The 16,648-nt window shown below is 48.1% G+C and overlaps 1 protein-coding gene across 12 annotated transcripts in view; it reads right to left on the reverse strand.

Moving 5' to 3' along the window:
- Positions 1-16,648, reverse strand: part of ARHGEF2 (Rho/Rac guanine nucleotide exchange factor 2) — a 121,938-nt gene that overhangs the window by 7,751 nt on the left and 97,539 nt on the right. For all 12 annotated transcript variants that reach the window (XM_080984443.1, XM_080984441.1, XM_080984442.1 and 9 more), the window contains 14 exons: positions 12,416-12,483; positions 10,988-11,051; positions 10,068-10,197; positions 9,315-9,424; positions 8,569-8,715; positions 7,025-7,275; positions 6,540-6,665; positions 6,279-6,396; positions 4,844-5,095; positions 3,865-3,941; positions 2,438-2,607; positions 865-932; positions 576-770; positions 18-122 (listed from right to left, as the gene is read on the reverse strand). In XM_080984443.1, the coding sequence (XP_080840569.1) occupies positions 18-122; positions 576-770; positions 865-932; positions 2,438-2,607; positions 3,865-3,941; positions 4,844-5,095; positions 6,279-6,396; positions 6,540-6,665; positions 7,025-7,275; positions 8,569-8,715; positions 9,315-9,424; positions 10,068-10,197; positions 10,988-11,051; positions 12,416-12,483 (1,881 nt within the window). The remainder of the gene's footprint in view (positions 1-17; positions 123-575; positions 771-864; positions 933-2,437; positions 2,608-3,864; positions 3,942-4,843; positions 5,096-6,278; positions 6,397-6,539; positions 6,666-7,024; positions 7,276-8,568; positions 8,716-9,314; positions 9,425-10,067; positions 10,198-10,987; positions 11,052-12,415; positions 12,484-16,648) is intronic.

Here is a 16,648-nt window from a genome sequence, read left to right on the forward strand (position 1 = left end):
GGAAGAGGGGCACGTACTTGTGGAATTGTTGGGGTTTGGGCTGGAGCACCCGTTGGGAGCCTGGCTATGGTTCTGGTCTCGGTCCCAGCCGGGTCCCACGAAGAGATCTTTGAGAAGTTCCACTGCGCAGGCATTTTGTCAGTAAAGAGAGAGATTGGGGGCGTGAAGACAAAGGGAAAGAGACGCAGATTGATTAGTAAGCCATGTAATATTTGACGTAATGCATTAATATGTACAATAAAGCCTGATTACCAACATTGTCCCCCTGATCTCCAACCAACCCGTCACACTTTATTGCAGCCTTTGTCAACTCAGTGCCCCCTGCAGCCGCTGTTTTGGACTACAACTCTCACACTGCAAAGCATCCTCACCTGCTGAGCAGTCTAGCCTGCCAGCTGTGTCTTCCTATGGGACAATGCAAGCTCTTGGGAGCTCAAAGAAGCCCGTTTGCTCTTTCCTCCCTCAAGCCACCTGTGGTTTATGGAAACCCTATTTGTACTTCCTGTGACCCCTCATCGGAGGCAGGAGACTTGGGCCAAGGTGGGGAGTGTCCCTTGAGTGCCATAGCATGCTACCTTCTTTGACGGCCTCCTGGATCAGCTTCTCGCCCTGGGGGGTGTCGGACGACTCGGTGCGGAAGAGGGTACGAGGGTTCACGCAGCTCAGGGGCCCGTCCTCGCTGCAGCTCTGAAGGGCCAGGATGTCTGCAAAGAGCCTCACTTTATCCTCCAGGAGTTCGGAGATTTCCCGGTCGCACTGAAGTATCTTATCTGCAGGAGGGAGGAAGAGACATGGCTGCTGGGGGGAGGTGGTGGGTAGCAGGAACAACACCCTTTCCTGGAGTTCTTGTTTTGTTTGCCCTACCTTTCATCTTCCGCAGAGAGGCCTCGTTCTCTGTCTCAATGAGTGGGAAATCGGCCCGGTCGGGGCACCTGTAGTGGGCAAAGCGACAGCAAAAAAGATCAGTTTAAGATTCCTGGCAGAGCAAAGGATGTAACTCGCACCTTTATGCAGGAAGCTACATTCCAGCCACATAAAAGCCAGAGGAGGAGGGGGCAGAGGAAGGCACATGAGGGTGTGTGGCCTGGGGAGAGACCCAAGGACTGGGGAAAGAGGTCTGGAGGGCTGCATTTGGCTCCTGGGCCTGAATTTGCCTACCCTGGTCTACCATGACTGGCGATCCAACCTGGGACTTTCTGTGTATCAAGTAGGTGCCCCACTGCTGAGCTATAGCCCTTCCCCTAAATAATTTTTTTAAAACTTGTATCTTCCATCGGCATGCATTAGATCCAAACCAGACTTTAGGAATTCTCTTTCTCTGAAACCTGATGCAAAACGTCCTAATCGGCATCTCTCAGACTGATGTGCGGACTGTAATTTGAATTTTGCACTGCTCCAAATTTGGTGAGATGGTATTTGGCACACACACAGACAGAGACACACACACAAATGGTACCAAAATGCATTTAAAAATGTGGGTTTTAAAAAAAAATAATTAAAAGTGTACATGCTCAGTGATAAAATGTGAAGTAAAATCCACTGGGGGGGTTCTTTTTTTAAAAAAAACACTGATTATTGTGGAAATAGGATGGAGTGGGCTTATGAACATGAAGCTCAAGCAAATTGGAAATAAGTTGATCTATCCAGAAGTCAATAAAACCAGCTCACCTTTGCCATTCATTGTTCTGTTAGCCCTACTACATACTGTTAACCTTCAGGCCAAATATTTGCATAATTTATGCATCCACAAATACAGAAGGGGATTTTCTCCTGCACCTTCCAACGTGACAGATACCTTCGGCTTTTGGGGGTGGGAGGTTTAGGGGCACCTGCTGCTCTAACAGGTTATGCCCCTGTGGTCCAGAAGAAACTGAAACAGTGAGCCATGCCCTGTGAGATTTACTGAGATCTCCGGAAAGGGTTGGTGACTCCAGAAACACCTTTGTATCTTCTGAATATTAAGTTTTTCTTTTGGGGGGTAACATAGTTATAGAAACAGTAGCTAAGTTCCTGTTGACAATGATGAAGGAACGGGGGGGGGGGGGGGAGGAGTTATTTAGGGGAATGACCATCATTCAGAGGTAGAGACGCTTCTCTGCACACTGAAGTCCCAGGTTGAATCCCTGGCACCTCCAGAGGAGGCTGCGAAAAGATCCCAGTCAGTGTGGACAATTCTGCGCTAGTATTTTTCTGATTCGGCAGAAGGGCAGCTTCCCACCTTCCTATGTTTATCCAAAGAAAATGTGGCCGTGTTTCACCATTGCTAAGAGACTGATCGACAATCTTGCCCCTCCTTTCATACGTTAATGGGTGTGGACGTTTTTATTGTGAGGTCTGTTGGCTGGATCAATAAAGTGGCTGATAGACCGACTGATCTGTCCATCCCTACAAGAGCCTCCGACCAGGAGGGCTGGGCCCCATCACCCACAACACTCACAGCTGGACCGCCTGCTGGATATGCCTCATCCAGGTGTTGCGCTCCTCGCGGGAGGCGGTGTGCACCTCGTACATCTCTGGCGGGGTGTTGCTGAGGAGGAACATGCCCTTCTCCTGGTTGGCAATGTCTCGCACAATCAGTCTTTGGAGGGAGATGACAGAAGGCTTGTCCTGGGAGAGAGGGAAGAAAGTTGATAGCGTTTGTGGCGCCTTTCTGGTTGTTGTTGTTTTAATTCATTCCTACAGTTATGCCCCACATTTCATCCAAAGGGGTTTACATGGTTTCCCCCCCCTTCCCTGATTTTAACCCCACAACAACCCTGTAAGGTAGCTTTAGGCTGAGAGGCAATGACTGGCCCAAGGACATGTGGCGAGTTTGGACTCATATTGGAAGTTTGGACTCTGCTTCAAGCAGAGATTGGGTAGCCATCTGCCAGGGATTCTTTAGCTGTGGTTCCTCTATTGCACGGGGTTGGACCTTGGGATACCTTCCAGCTCTACGCTTCTATGATTCTCAGAAATGCTTCTGGGCTGACATTATGTTGTCACGTTGCAGCATCATGCCAAATCAGACATTTTAGAGAAGCATGGAGGCCACTTAGAGAGGATCCCACTGATTTTCCCTAACTTCCTCAAAGCTCTTTGTTTCCACCCATCCCAGATAAGCAAAAAATGTAGATTTTATTTCTTCCTTTTGCCAAAGATTCCCAATTTCCTGAAATTTTGGCTCAAGTTAACCATTATCTTAACAGATGTTTGTGAGAGACAGCAAGAGAGTGTGACTCTCTTCCCCTACCATTTCCATTTTTCTCCTTTGTATTTTTGTAAAGATTGCAATATGGCTCTCGTAATGATTTGTTGCCAATTCATAGTCACCTGTGCATCCCTTATCATGTGATTTAAAAAAGAAGAAGGTTCAAAGGAACCTGTCCCATTTTCAGGGCAGAACCCTGTCCAAGGTAGTGTACAACGAACATCACTAAAACATATTAGAAACATATAGAAGAGCCCTGCTGGATCAGGAGAGTGGTCCATCTAGTTAGTCCAGCATCCTGTTCTCACAGCAGCTAACAGATGCCTCAATACAAAGCCCTCAAGCAAGACCCAAGCACAAGAGCACATTCCCATCCTGTGGCTTCCAGCAACTGGTATTCAGAAGCATTTACTGCCTCCGACCATGACAGAAGAGCATAGCCACTCTGGCTATTAGCCATCAACAACCCTCTCCTCCATGAATTTGCCCAATCCTCCTTGAAAAACACTCAGGTTGGTGGTCATCATTGCCTCCTATGGGAGCAAGGTCCATAGTTTAACTATGTGCGAAGGGCTTTCTTTCGTCTGTCCTGCTTCCCTTAGCCAGAGTATCCAGTTTGAGAGGCCGGGCCCTTTACACCAGGGAATAGGCACAGCCCACAGAGCATATCTCACCAGGGTGGGGAAGGTGTACTTCTGATCCTTCTCCTGAAGGAAGATGAGAACATCTGTCATCAAAACTACCAGGACGTCTGCAAGAGAAAAGGGGAAGAAACAAGGCGTTAGGGGCTGTAAGGTATTTTGGGTTGTTGCTGCACATTCAGTCCCTCGCACTCCCCTATCAAAGTGAAGATCCTGTAGAACCACTACCCAGCACTGCTGTTCTGGAAGGAGATAATGAGGTCCCCTTTATCATCCTGGCTGTCACTTGGATCCTCTGTTCTCAGAATCGCCTGCCTTGGAAGGGGTTACATCCCCCTGGAAGGAAAAGGCTCACATGACTTGGGGGTTGCTACTGGATTCTGCACTACCACTGGAAGCTGAGTGGCTAAGAAAGCCTTTTTACAGCTCTGTCTGGCTCACCAGTTATGGCCCCTTTTAGAGAGAGATGAATTGGCCACTCTACTCCATGCTCTGGTAATTTCCAGAGCATTGGATTACCGCAATGTTTTCCGTGGGGCTGCCCTTGAAGACTACTAGGAAATGTCAACTAGCCCAAAACGCAGCAGCCACATAGTTGGCTGGGTTTCTGTTTGGATCTCATATAACCCCTGGTTTAAAACAGCTGCACTGGTAAAAAAAGAAAAAAACAGCTGCACTGGTTGCCAGTTTGTTTTTGGGCCCCAAAAGTTGTTTTAAACTCTTTTTAATTTTGCATTGTTGTGTTTTAATGCCGTAACCTTCCCTGGGACCTTAGGGTGAAGGGCAGGTTTATAATAACAACAATAATGTCATTCTTTCAAACTGCGACATGCCTTGAATGTGCTGGCCAAAATCAGATGTATAACCATAGCAAATACGTATATAAAGCATGACTGTGCCTGTTCAGAATCAGGGATTCTTTTTGCCATCTGGGAGACCCCCCTCCTTGAGAGCCACATGCCACTAGAGGGCAGCAGTGAGCTACACACACAACCCCACAGGCTCCACCCACCTTTGAAGCGCCCGGTGGCCGTCTTCCAGAGCATGCAGCCATCGTGCACCAGCTTGCGCCGCAGCATCTCCTCTTTGCAGAAGGGACCGTGCTCCCAGGGCAGGTCGGCCTTGGCGCGCCCATCTACCCGCCCGTAAATCTCCTGCAGCCGTGCATTCTTCTCATAGTCGTGCACTTCCTGGTCGACGGTGGAAATGAGTTCCTTGATCAGAGTCAGGGCGGTGCTCAGGTCCCGCTGGTCCGCTTCGTTCCCTGGGGTTGGGGAAGGCAGGTGGAGAGACCATGATCAAAGGCTCGGTTTGATTATTGGGCTTTTTGGCCCCAGGGAAAACCCCTCTTCCAATCAGCTTATGCCCAGAACCCACTGAAGCCTCTCACAGTTGCTGCCTCCCAACTGCATTGCAGATTCAATGCCCCAGTCTCGCTCACTTCCGGTTCCTGGGTCTCAAAGGGGTACCAGACCTTGCCGACATTCAGCAGGGCTATAAGCATCACTAGACCATTCTGAACAAAGCAACACAGCAGGCTCTGGGTATCAGTCTTAATTTTCTCTCCCCCAGCAAATGGCTTTACTGAGCTTGGGAAGTTCATCAAGGTTACATTAGGATGGTTATCAGCAGCTGAATATTAATTTGTTATGTCCTGGGAGCTGTGTACAATTCCACTTTTGGTAGAATGGTACCAAAGGACCTGGCGGGTGATGACGATGAATAGAGTATCTAGGTCTGATTTTTGTGCAGGCACTTTAAATACCGTGCAGGGCATCTTGAATGAATCGCCCATCTCCCTTAAATACAGAAAACTGCATATACCCAAACCCTTGGAGCTGCTCCCATGGCTAATGGGTGAGGGGGCAGAGAGTATGGCCAGTACTCCCAGAGCCCAAGTGCTGAGCAGGACTTGCCCAGCAAGGCGGGGAGCTTAAAAACTCTTTCCACATCAGGTAACCCAAGCAGAACCCCACGTGAAAAGAGACTTGAAGCTCTATGCCTTGCTTGGGGGGGGGGGCAAGGTGTGTTTGGTGTGCTAGCTCTGGAAACTGAGGGGTGCTTGTGTGTGACCTTGCAGGAACTCAGATTGCCCAAGAGATCTCGTGAGATCACCCCAGAGTCATTGTACAGAGTGGGTCTTGCCATACAAGCAGGCCCAGCACAAAAAGAGCTTTTAAGCTCTCCGCCTTGCTTGCATTTAACTTGTGCAATTTCAACCAGCCTGCCTTCAAGTGTGCAAGTTAAATGTAAGACAAAATTGTACTGCATTACAAAGAAAGAAGATTCCTGATGATTGATTGCATGCATAATGAGGCTACAGAAATGCTTCAGAGAGTTGATATTGTAGGCATTAGTTGATTGTTTGATGGTCATGATTAAGAGAAAAAGAAGCCAGGTTTTTGCCACTTTGGTGAAAGGTCACCCTGCCCTCCATTCTCTGGTACCTTTGGAGTTCTGCAGGATCCGGTCAATGAGCCCGGGGTACTTGGTGATGCGCTGGGTCACCAGAAGGATGCACTCTTGAACCCCATGCCGCCTCAGCACTGTTGACCGCGTCAGCCTCTGGAGAAAGGGGCAGAGAGGGGCAAAAGGTCACACTGGGGAACAGGTTTCACAGCCTTGGGAGTCGGAGTTCCCATTTGGGGCGGAAGGGGGTGAGGTGATAGACCTTCCCAGCGGGAAGGAAGGATGGAGAGGCCCTTTACCCGGATGAACTGCTGGAACCGCTTGTCTCGTGCAAAGAGCTCCTTGTAAAGCTTCACAGCCTTAGTGTGGCGGCTGCAGAACTCAGAGTAGGCCTTCTTCATCTGCTCAGCGCTGCTGCCTGAAAACTGGAAGGCAGAAGTGAAAGGAGGTGAGATCACAACAGGAAAACAGGCCACAGCTCAGCTGGAAGAGCACCTGCCTTGCGTGTGGCAGGAAGGCCCAGGTTCAATCCCCACTGGTATCTCTGGGTAGGGCTGGGACTCCCTTGCTTCAGACCCTGGAGAGTCATTGTTGCCAGTCAGTGTAGACAATACTGAGCTAGATAAACCCATGGTCTGACTCAGTACAAAACAGTATCCCATGTTCCTGACATACTAGCTGGGCAGGGAGAAGGGAGATAAAATAGTTGCTTTCTCCCTCTATGCCCCTCCATGCCACACACCCCACTCCAAATGGGTGCCAGCAAGAATGGCGGCTGCTGCACCTGTTGGATAAGGATGTCCCCCAGCCGATTGATGACGAAGTTCTTGTTGCTGTCGGCGGCCAGGGACTCCTTGCGGCGCTCCAGGAGCTGGACGAGGAAGCGGTCGTGGATGTCGCTGAGCTCGTCCACGCAGGGGAACATGCTCTGCACCAGGGCCACGTCCATCTGGAGGTCCTCCAGCATGCCCTTGCGGAAGAGGTTGGTCATGATCTTCAGCGTCTGCACGTGGTGGAGCTCTGTCTGGATCAACTCTGTAGGAGCAGGAGGAGGGAAGATGTGAACCGGTTTGCACTGGCATAGTAGAGGCAAAAGAAGATGGGGTGGGATAGGTGTGCCAGGGCTCATCCACACTTCTGTTTTGCCTGTGACTTCCAGGCATGTGTCCAAGAGGTTTTTCATTCACCCCACCACTTTCCCCTGGGAAAAGCCACTGCTCAGTGCTGAACTGGAGCAAACATCAGTCGAGTTTTCTGCGGATTGACTTGGCTCCAATTCAGCGATAAATGGCGGGTTTTCCCACGGAAAGCAGCAGGACACAAGAAAAGCCTCTCAGACCTGTGCCTAGAAGTTATGAACCAAATGGAAGAAATCGTGCGATAAAGGAAAGCGTGTAGGAACACTGAGTGCAAATAGCACAATTCTTTTCCTGGAAATGAATCGGTTCAGAATTCAGATGGTAGCTCGTGTCTGAATGTTCCACCCACACCTGAGTGTTTCTGTGCCATTAGGGAGAATTCTGTCTCCTCCCTGGTGTGCTATTTTTTTACACGCCAGGTAGTTTTATTCATTTTTACAGAGGGGAGCACTTAAATATGCAATTTCCCCTTCCTCCTGCATGCGGAAGTTGTGCAATCCCAGGAGGACTGTGCCACCTGATTCTTCTAAATCTTTCGCTCAGCTCATGGTGTCAGAGGTCTGGGTGGGACCTCTAATCCCTCTTTAAGGTTGTTATTCTGGCCATCAATAAACCCGGCCCCAAAATCAAAACGGTAGAAACACCACTCAGGGTGTTGTATTTGGTTTGAGACAGTTATCAAGGAGGATCCTAACAATTTCTGTATGCCTCCCTGCAAAGAGGCTTATAAATACCAGGCAAGGCTTAAATTCCACAAACTCTGTATAGCAATTTCCACTGGGGGGGTCGAAGGGAGGAAGGAAGGAAGGAAGGAAGGAAGGAAGGAAGGAAGGAAGGAAGGAAGGTAGGTTATTTCCCATTCCCAATGGCTGTGAGCTTCAGGCTAAATGACACACAATGTTAAACATGTGCTTTAAGGCTTATCCTGCCATCAATTTGCTAGTCCTTAAGATGCTTCAAGATTCTGTTGGTTTCGTTGGTGCAGACTCACACAGCTAGCTTTCTGGAGGTTGCTACTTGTGCACTGACAGCATTTCATGTGTCTTTCAAACTGTACATTGCTGGGAAGACATCGACTGGCTGTGACTATGCTTCTCCTTCCAAGGTGACATGGCATTTGGGACCCATTGCTTTCAGAAATCCTCAGTAGGTGGGGTGGAGAGGTGGCAAAAGTGGCACAAATCCTCACCATAGATGACATCTTGGCGCTTCATGACTTCCTTTTTGTGCTGCTGCAAGAAGTTATTGTCAACTGCCAGGCTCCAAGAATCAGCCTCAAAATCCTTCTCGCCAGTCTCAAAGTCGCTCATCAGCTGGTTGTATATGACTTCGGCTCCTGGAGGAAAAAAGAGGGAAAATGTGTTTGTGTCTATACGTATGTGGAAATGACTTTGATGATGGAAGGGAGGAGGGAAGAGGATGAAAGCCTAACTGAGCCTCGAGGGCACGCAGAAAATGTGAGCCGCTGGACATTGGGAACTATCAAACCACAACATGCACACAGAATAAGTGTATCTGGGGTTGTGGCCCTGGAACCCAGGGCCAAGTCACACAGAGACACTGGCTCTGATGTCCTCCCCCCAAGACTTCATCCAGGAACGTTGTATGCTCTGACTGGTCAGAAATCCCATGCAAAAAGGGGGGGGGCAGCTCAACCACAGAGACAAGGCAGGCAGGTTTGATGTTTACAATCAAGCAGTGTATAAAATTTATGGAGGGAAAATAAAAATAAAATAAATAAAAGCATCTGGGGATTCAAGGTTGATGAACACTCAGCACTCTTAAAAACAGATCCCTCCTCATTTGTCAGGCAGCAAATAAATAAATAAATAAATACCCAGCCTGTCTGTTCTTATTTGTGTTAAACTCACCCAGATTCCTAGTTTTCTACAGAATATTGGCACAGGATTTCATCACCCACACTCCCCATCTCACCTTCGTCAATGAGGGACTCAACTGAGAGGGTCCGGTTGCGCATGTTCAAAGAGTCAGTGGACTGGGACAGGATCCTCCGGAGGCCAAGAGGAGATTCATCGTTGAAATTCCTGGACAGGAAGAGGAGAATTTTCTAAATCAATACAATTGTTGCTTTATCATCTTTTTTAATACACAAAACAACCATTTGAAGTAGTTGAGGTTGAGATAGAGACAGGTTGCCCAAAGGTCATGTGCGATCCTTGTGAGTTTCAAGGAACCCGCCAGGGATCGGAACCCAGGTCTTCTTAGTACAAGTCTGATAAGAAATACAAGACTGACACTGTCCGTTACAAAGAGGGTTCACGTTTCGAGAATATTCCTACAGGGAGGGTGGGGAACCCATAGCCCTCTCCAGGTGTTCTTGACTAAACTCCCATCCTCCTTGACCACTGGTCTCCATTGGTTGGGGTGGATGGGAGTTGGAGTGTAGCAACATCTGGAGGGCACTGGGTCAGGGAAGACTGGGCAGATATAAGTCAAGAGACAGGTGACCTGCTCCACAAAGCTCGCAACATAAATATGGGCACATAAGGGAGAGATTTGTGCTTTCTCTCCCCACTAGTTTAAGAGCATAAGGAAAGAGCAACTGGTATTCAGAAGCATTGCTGCCTCTGACTGTGGTGGCAGAGAACATTGTGGCTAGCAGCCACCGCCAACCCTCTCCTCCATGAATTTCTCCAATCCTCTTTTAAAGCCATCCGTTCAACTTACCCTGCAATGTTAGTGGTGGAGACGCTTTTGGAAAGAGACAAGGTGGGGCGACCCCGGCGAGACCCCAGCAGGGTCTGGCGGAAGCTCTCAGAGGGGTAGATGGCAGAATTGGGGCGCTCCCTGATGGTGGCTGGAGATTTGAAAGAGAAACAGGGGTGATAAGACTTGCAAGACAGGCTTCCGTCATACCAAAGGACAAGTTGCATCATGCAATTCAGGCAGCTGATAACGCCCCACCGGGTTTCTACAAACGACTAATGGGTGCTGGTGCTTAAGACAGCCTGGAGGCAACACTTCCATCCCCACTGCATACAGAAAAGAACTCAGAGGTGCGGCTTTGGCAGAAAGGCAGTCTGCACATGTTCAGAAGCACCCACTATTTTCAGAGCTGGCCAAAGAGGTTTCAGAGCCACACTTTATTGAGGGGTCCATTAGACTAAAGTGAGTCTCACTCTTCCCCTGCCCCACCCCAAACTGGGAAAAGCACCTCAGAAGCAGTATCTTCCCAGCTGCCCTCTCCTCTTCTCAGCAGCACAGGCCCTATTTACTAAGGCCCCATCCGCAATAATGATAAAAATATTATTAATAATGTAAAGCAGCAGCATCCTGCTTTTTAACAGATTCTTTAGGGGAAGCCATGACTCTTTAACTGTCAGTCCTACTTCCCAGAGAACTCTGGGGATTGTAGTTCTGGTAAGGGAATAGGGGTTTCCTAGCAACTCTCAGCACCTTTAACAAACTACACTTCCCAGGATTCCTTGGGGGGAGCCGAGACTGTTTAAAGTGGTATGATACTGCTTTAAGTGTATATCACGGGTGGGGCCTTATAAGGCAGTTCCTTTAGAAGAGGAGATCTGCTTCCGCAGCTGACTCCCTGCCCCACTTCCCCTTCCTGGCGTGGGATTCACAGCTCCACTCACTTTTGTTCCTCAGGGACACCGTCTGCAGGGCTGAATTGTTCTTCAGCAAAGCTGCCTTTTGCTGCTGCAAGGGGCGGGGGCGGAGAGAAAGAAAGAGAAAAACGATGAGCAGCAGCTGGGCTATTGCAATAAAGCTCTGGTGGAGGAGAAAGGGGGTGGCTTTGAAGTATCTCCTGTGTGCTTTTGGGTGGTTCGCTCTGGAACAGGAAAGCGAGCACCGTAGCTTACGCTTGTCTCTATTTCTTGGTACCCCTATCTGGTAAATTACTGCTTTTGTGTTTGGGGGACAATCTCTCAAAGTGCTGCTACCGCAAGCAGATTCCCAAAGGCTCTTATTTATTTATCTTTTCAGCTGCCTTTTCAGTCTGTGTTCAGTCAAAACTCAGCATAGGAACATCGGAAGAGCCTGTTGGATCAGACCCAAGGGGGCTCATCTAGCCCAGCATCCTGTTCTCACAGTGGCCAAGCAGATGCCTGTGGGAAACCTGCAAGCAGGATCTGAGCACAGGAGCCCTCTCTCCCCTCTTGTGGTTTCCAGCAACTGGTGTTCACAAGCACCGTCTCCGACCATAGAGAAAGAGCATAGCCATGCTGGCCAGTAGCCATCACAGCAGCTCTCTCCTCCTCCATGAATTTGTCTAATCCTCTTTTAAAGCAGTCTAGCTTGGTGCCCGTCACTGCCTCCAGTGGCAGCGAATTCCATAGTTTAACGACTCGCTATGTGAAGAAGTACAAAATGCCATCGTGTAGTAAAACATTCAAAATCAAAACAAACGCCGCCACGTTATAATATAAAACCCATTTCAAAAGCAGCAGCAGGAAAACAATAAAGCACACACACACAATTTTGGCTGGCATCCAACTGAAGTAGGCAGGCTTTTAAAGCTTTTTAAAAAAAAATACTGCAGCTGAAAGGGGCCCTGAGGGTGACCCAGGGGTGGCCTGAGCAGCTCAATTCTGTGCCAGTACCATGCAATACCCACTCCGAAATTGCAAGAAATAAAGCTTTCAGGCACCTAACACTTTGGAACTCCCTGCCTATTGACATCAGACAGGCACCTCCTCCGTACTCTTTTCAGCACCTGCTAATGACGTTTGTGCTTAGACAAGCCTGTCCATATGTTTAGAATGCTGGTGTGTTTTTAGTTTATTGCTGGGTTTAATTTTTTTACTTTACTTTACTTTTCTTTTCTTTTTACTAATAAGTCTCTTGTTTTTTTCTTTTGGTAAACCGTTTTGAGCTTTTCCCCCTCCAATTAATTGATATATAAATTTCATGAAATAAAAGGAATATAAATAAGTAAAATAGTGTAGTATGAGCCACAAGTTGGTTAAAAACATTAGTCTCTCATGTCCCCGCCACCCTCCTCTTGCTCATGGCTTACAAGAGTTCCCCTCTCTCACACACATCTACATGAACACACTCACCTTCTGCTTGACTTTAGTGCAGTTGGGCAGAGTATCTTTGCAGCGGTTGTGAATGGTGACATTGCAGGCTGGAAGGGAAAAACAGAGGAGGCATGAGTGAGAAAGAGACAGTGTCGATCGGATGCTCAGATTCATCCACTAAATCAGAAAACCGAACATCATATTTTTTAACAGGCCCTTTCAGCTGGGGGGATCAAGCAGACAGGGCTTCAACTGAGCCAAGCTCTCCACTAGGCCCCATCTTGCAGCGACATGATTGATTGAAAATGAACGTAGGTTTGCACAGGCAGAGTCAGGGCTGGCCCTACCATTAGGGAGAGTGAGGTCATTGCCTCAGGCGGCAGAAGCTGGCAGGCAGTGGCTATAGCCCCTTGGCTGTTCCCCTGTGTGTAAAAGTGGTGACCTGCCACAAGATCACATCTGATTCTATAGGTACATAAAATAATATTGACAGCCCCTGCACTAACCCTCTGCTCTGCTTTGAGGTTCAACGGCCAGCCCACTCAGCTTCTATATGTATGAAATGGAGGGAAGGGGAGCCATCCTGTTCTCTGCCTTGGGCAGCAAAATGTCTTGGACCAACTTCAACCATCTCAGACTCTACAATTGACAGGTGAGGTCTTGGTGGCAGTAATGCTGCCTGGCTGGCACTGACCCACGGCAGGGTCTTCTTAGTGGCAGCTCCCTGTTTGTGGTGCATCTGTCTCCCTTGTTGTTGACCTTCAGGAAGAACTGAAAAACATTCCTGTTTGCCCTGGCATTTGGTGGCAGGAAGATACTGTTCCTGGCATCCCTGAAATCATTGGCTGGCAGAACATTTTTAACTACTGTACTTTTAAATTAAATGTATTTTGTTATTATTGTGTTTACTGCACCAGGGTGCCTATGCGAGGAAGGGTAAGATATGATGATGATGATGATGATGATGATGATGATGATGATTTGTGGGGCAGTGTCTGTATTTTACCACAATGCGCCAGAACAAGTCAACACCTGAGTATTGCCAGAAACAAAAAAGAAAGGTTTCCACAGATCCTATGGGGGGCATCATCATTGGAGGCGGACCATGAAACAACACTTTGCCCCTGATTGGAGCCAGTCAGGGGTTCAAAAGGAAGTTTGGAAGCAACTTGTAAAGCACCACCAAAGTTTCTGGGTCTGTAGGAAGGAGTGGCAGGTAGGATGGCCATTTGAAATAAAACAAAACCCAAACAGCTCTGCCTTCTGGATGATGCCCACCCCCCTCACAGTGCAGCCTGCTGTTTCCTCCACCCCCAGAGAAGAGTGAAGGCTGACATCCTGCCCATTTGGCTGGCATACAGATGGCAGCTTGCCCCTGCTGGGCATGGCCTGTGTGCCAAGTTTTTGGCTGCAAGGAACTATCGGGGAGAACACGGTGATCACTCCCCCATGCTACAGCCTGTTCCTTCCACGATCCGCTCGGAAGGATGGCGTGAGTGAAATGGGGGGGGGGGGGCTGCCTCTCTGACTGCAGGAATAAATGGATCAAGGACACACACACACATACGAGAGTGGCCACCTCTTTCTTCTTCTTCGTCCGCAAGATTCGCAAAAGGAGATGTGACCACAAGGCGACCATTCCAGTCCAACAGACTACATAGTGTTGCGTCACTGTCTCTCCACTCACCCCGTTTAATCTAGATTATTGCACTCCACAAGCAGACAGCGACACCACCATGGAAAAGCTGCCACAGAGCAAATCTCTCTAACTGATTGAAGCAAGCTGTGAGTGTTCACATGGAAAGTCCCTGGATAAAGATTTTCTCCATGAAAAGAATGTTCAATGCATTCAAGTGTGGACCCTTTTGGTTTTCTGAATAAGGAAGAGGAGAAATAAAAAGGCTCAAATCGGACCAGGGGGGCGGCGGCACAGGGGGCTTCACCTATGATTTGCCAGATAGCTTCAGATCCAAAGAACACCTCACCTGCTTTCTCACAAATTCTGACTAAATATTAGGAAGGACTTTCTGACAGCAAGAGCTGTTCAACAGTGGAACAGACGATTTTGGAAGGTGGTAGACTCTTCTTCCTTGGAGGTTTTTAAGCAGAGGTTGGATGGCTGTCTGTCAAGGTTGCTTTTGGTGTGATTCCTGCATCTAGATGACCAGTGGGATCCCTTCCAACTCTACAGTTCTAGGATTCAATTATTCTAAATGATGCCCAGGCAAAGGGCTGGTTTAGCATGGACATACAGGTAGGCGCAGGGCACTTGAACTCTTCTCTCCAGTGCAGAGCTCTCTCCCCAATGCTCCCCTCCAAACACTCAGTCCACCGTGAGCCAAAAGCTGAGGTGCCTCATGAAGCCCTTTGGTACAGTTTATGCTGAGGAAGAAAAGGTCAGGGAGCCCCAAGTCAGTGGGGCTGTGGGGCAGTTACATGGTTCTGTAACCAATTTAAAGTTTGCAGTGTCAGGGCATGTTCTCACTACAAATTTAAACCAATTTCAAACCCAGCTTCAACCTTCACTGTTCCCAGCTGGGGAATTCTGGAAATGGTAGGGTGGCGCTGAGGGAACACTAAGAGAACACATCTCAGTCTCCCCCAACCATCACCACTCTCCTGCAACCTCTATGCCTGGTAATTTGAAATCTGCATTTCATGTACAGTGGTACCTCGGGTTACATACGCTTCAGGCTACATACGCTTCAGGTTACAGACTCCGCTAACCCAAGAACAGTACCTCGGGTTAAGAACTTTGCTTCAGGATGAGAACAGAAATCGTGCAGCGGCAGGAGGCCCCATTAGCTAAAGTGGTGCTTCAGGTTAAGAACAGTTTCAGGTTAAGAACGGACCTCCAGAACGAATTAAGTACTTTAGCCGAGGTACCACTGTATCTTCCTTCTCCTCTGAGCAACAGACAAACAATGTTGCAGAGAATACAGTCTCCTCTGTATTTCTGGCCTAAGAATTCTGTTGGCAATCCCTCGCTCCTCGATTCCCAGGACACTCTGTGGGGGAAGCCCATTCAGTTTCACATCACTGCCCAACTGGTTTACGCCTGTACTTAAGAGGGCAGGGAAGCAATTAAGATCAAGGAAGCAAATGGGCAGCTCATATTCTGAGCTACCCCTCCTGGGCCAGTAAATCAAAACCCTCTTGTGAGTGACTGCCAGATGGGACAGAAAGTCAATCCCCGTTTTTCTTTTCATGCATTTCTCCTTCAGGATATACCACGACGTTTAATCAGAGCCTGCCCCACCACCAGCAGCCCTCCATTTGCTCAATCTGCTTATGCTAGGAGAACCACAACAAGTTCACTAAGCTCAGTGACTCACGGAATATCCAAGAATGCATGAGTAGGAGGAAGTGATGCACACAGGAAGTGGATTTCTCTGGCAGGAACAGTCATTTCTCGGTTATGTCTGTACGTGGATGGGAAGGTGGGAGGCAGGGAAACTTTTTTAATGTGCGGGTTTTTTGTTTTTGAAAAAAGAAAATGCCTACATCCATCACTGCCTGTGTTCACACCTGGAAGACAAGCAGGTTTGGGATGCAGTCTTTTGGAATGAAAACCTGGGTCTGTTCAATGCCTGGATGGGTGACTGCCTGGGATAGGTTCCAGGATGGAAGAAAAGCATAATATAGATGTAAAAATAAGAATTTATTTTTAATTTTAAGGACCTACTTCATGTCTGCACCTGGGAATATATAAACACAATATTGGAAAACAGCTACTAACTTAATTCTAGAGGCATGGCTCACTCTGGGACACTCACCTGATGGAATAAATTCTAAGCTATTTACAAACTTTGTGTCTGACTGTATTATTTGCATCGTGTATAGGCATGGAATGTTTCTTGGAGAGTGGTATATGAGAATCGTTTTGTTGCAAGTATTTTCATCAACAGATAGCTCCCTCAGCGGCCCCTCAAAGTGCAAATGGCCTTGCCTTTGATGTAGGATTAGAAAGAGATTTCCAGACAACAGCAGTAAAATGAGTCAAGATACTCAGATCCTTGTAAGTACAGGATGGGGGAGTGAAAGTTCTCACACCTCCCTCCTCCTTGTGAGTCACTGAGCTGCTCAAAAGTTTTTAGCCAACCCTCACTCCTGAACTTTCTTTAAAAGACCGCAGGAGAAGCAGAAATTCCCCAGGCCAATATAGTGTTACAAGCCACCCCAATCTCCAGGGGTCAGAGACTCTATAGGTTTCAGGCACTTAACCAGGTTCAGAAGCCTTGGAATGAAGGTCAGCGGATACTGTATTATCTT

The sequence above is a fragment of the Podarcis pityusensis genome (genome assembly GCF_964106645.2).
Source record: "Podarcis pityusensis genome assembly, chromosome: 16".
NCBI classification, from domain to species: domain Eukaryota; kingdom Metazoa; phylum Chordata; class Lepidosauria; order Squamata; family Lacertidae; genus Podarcis; species Podarcis pityusensis.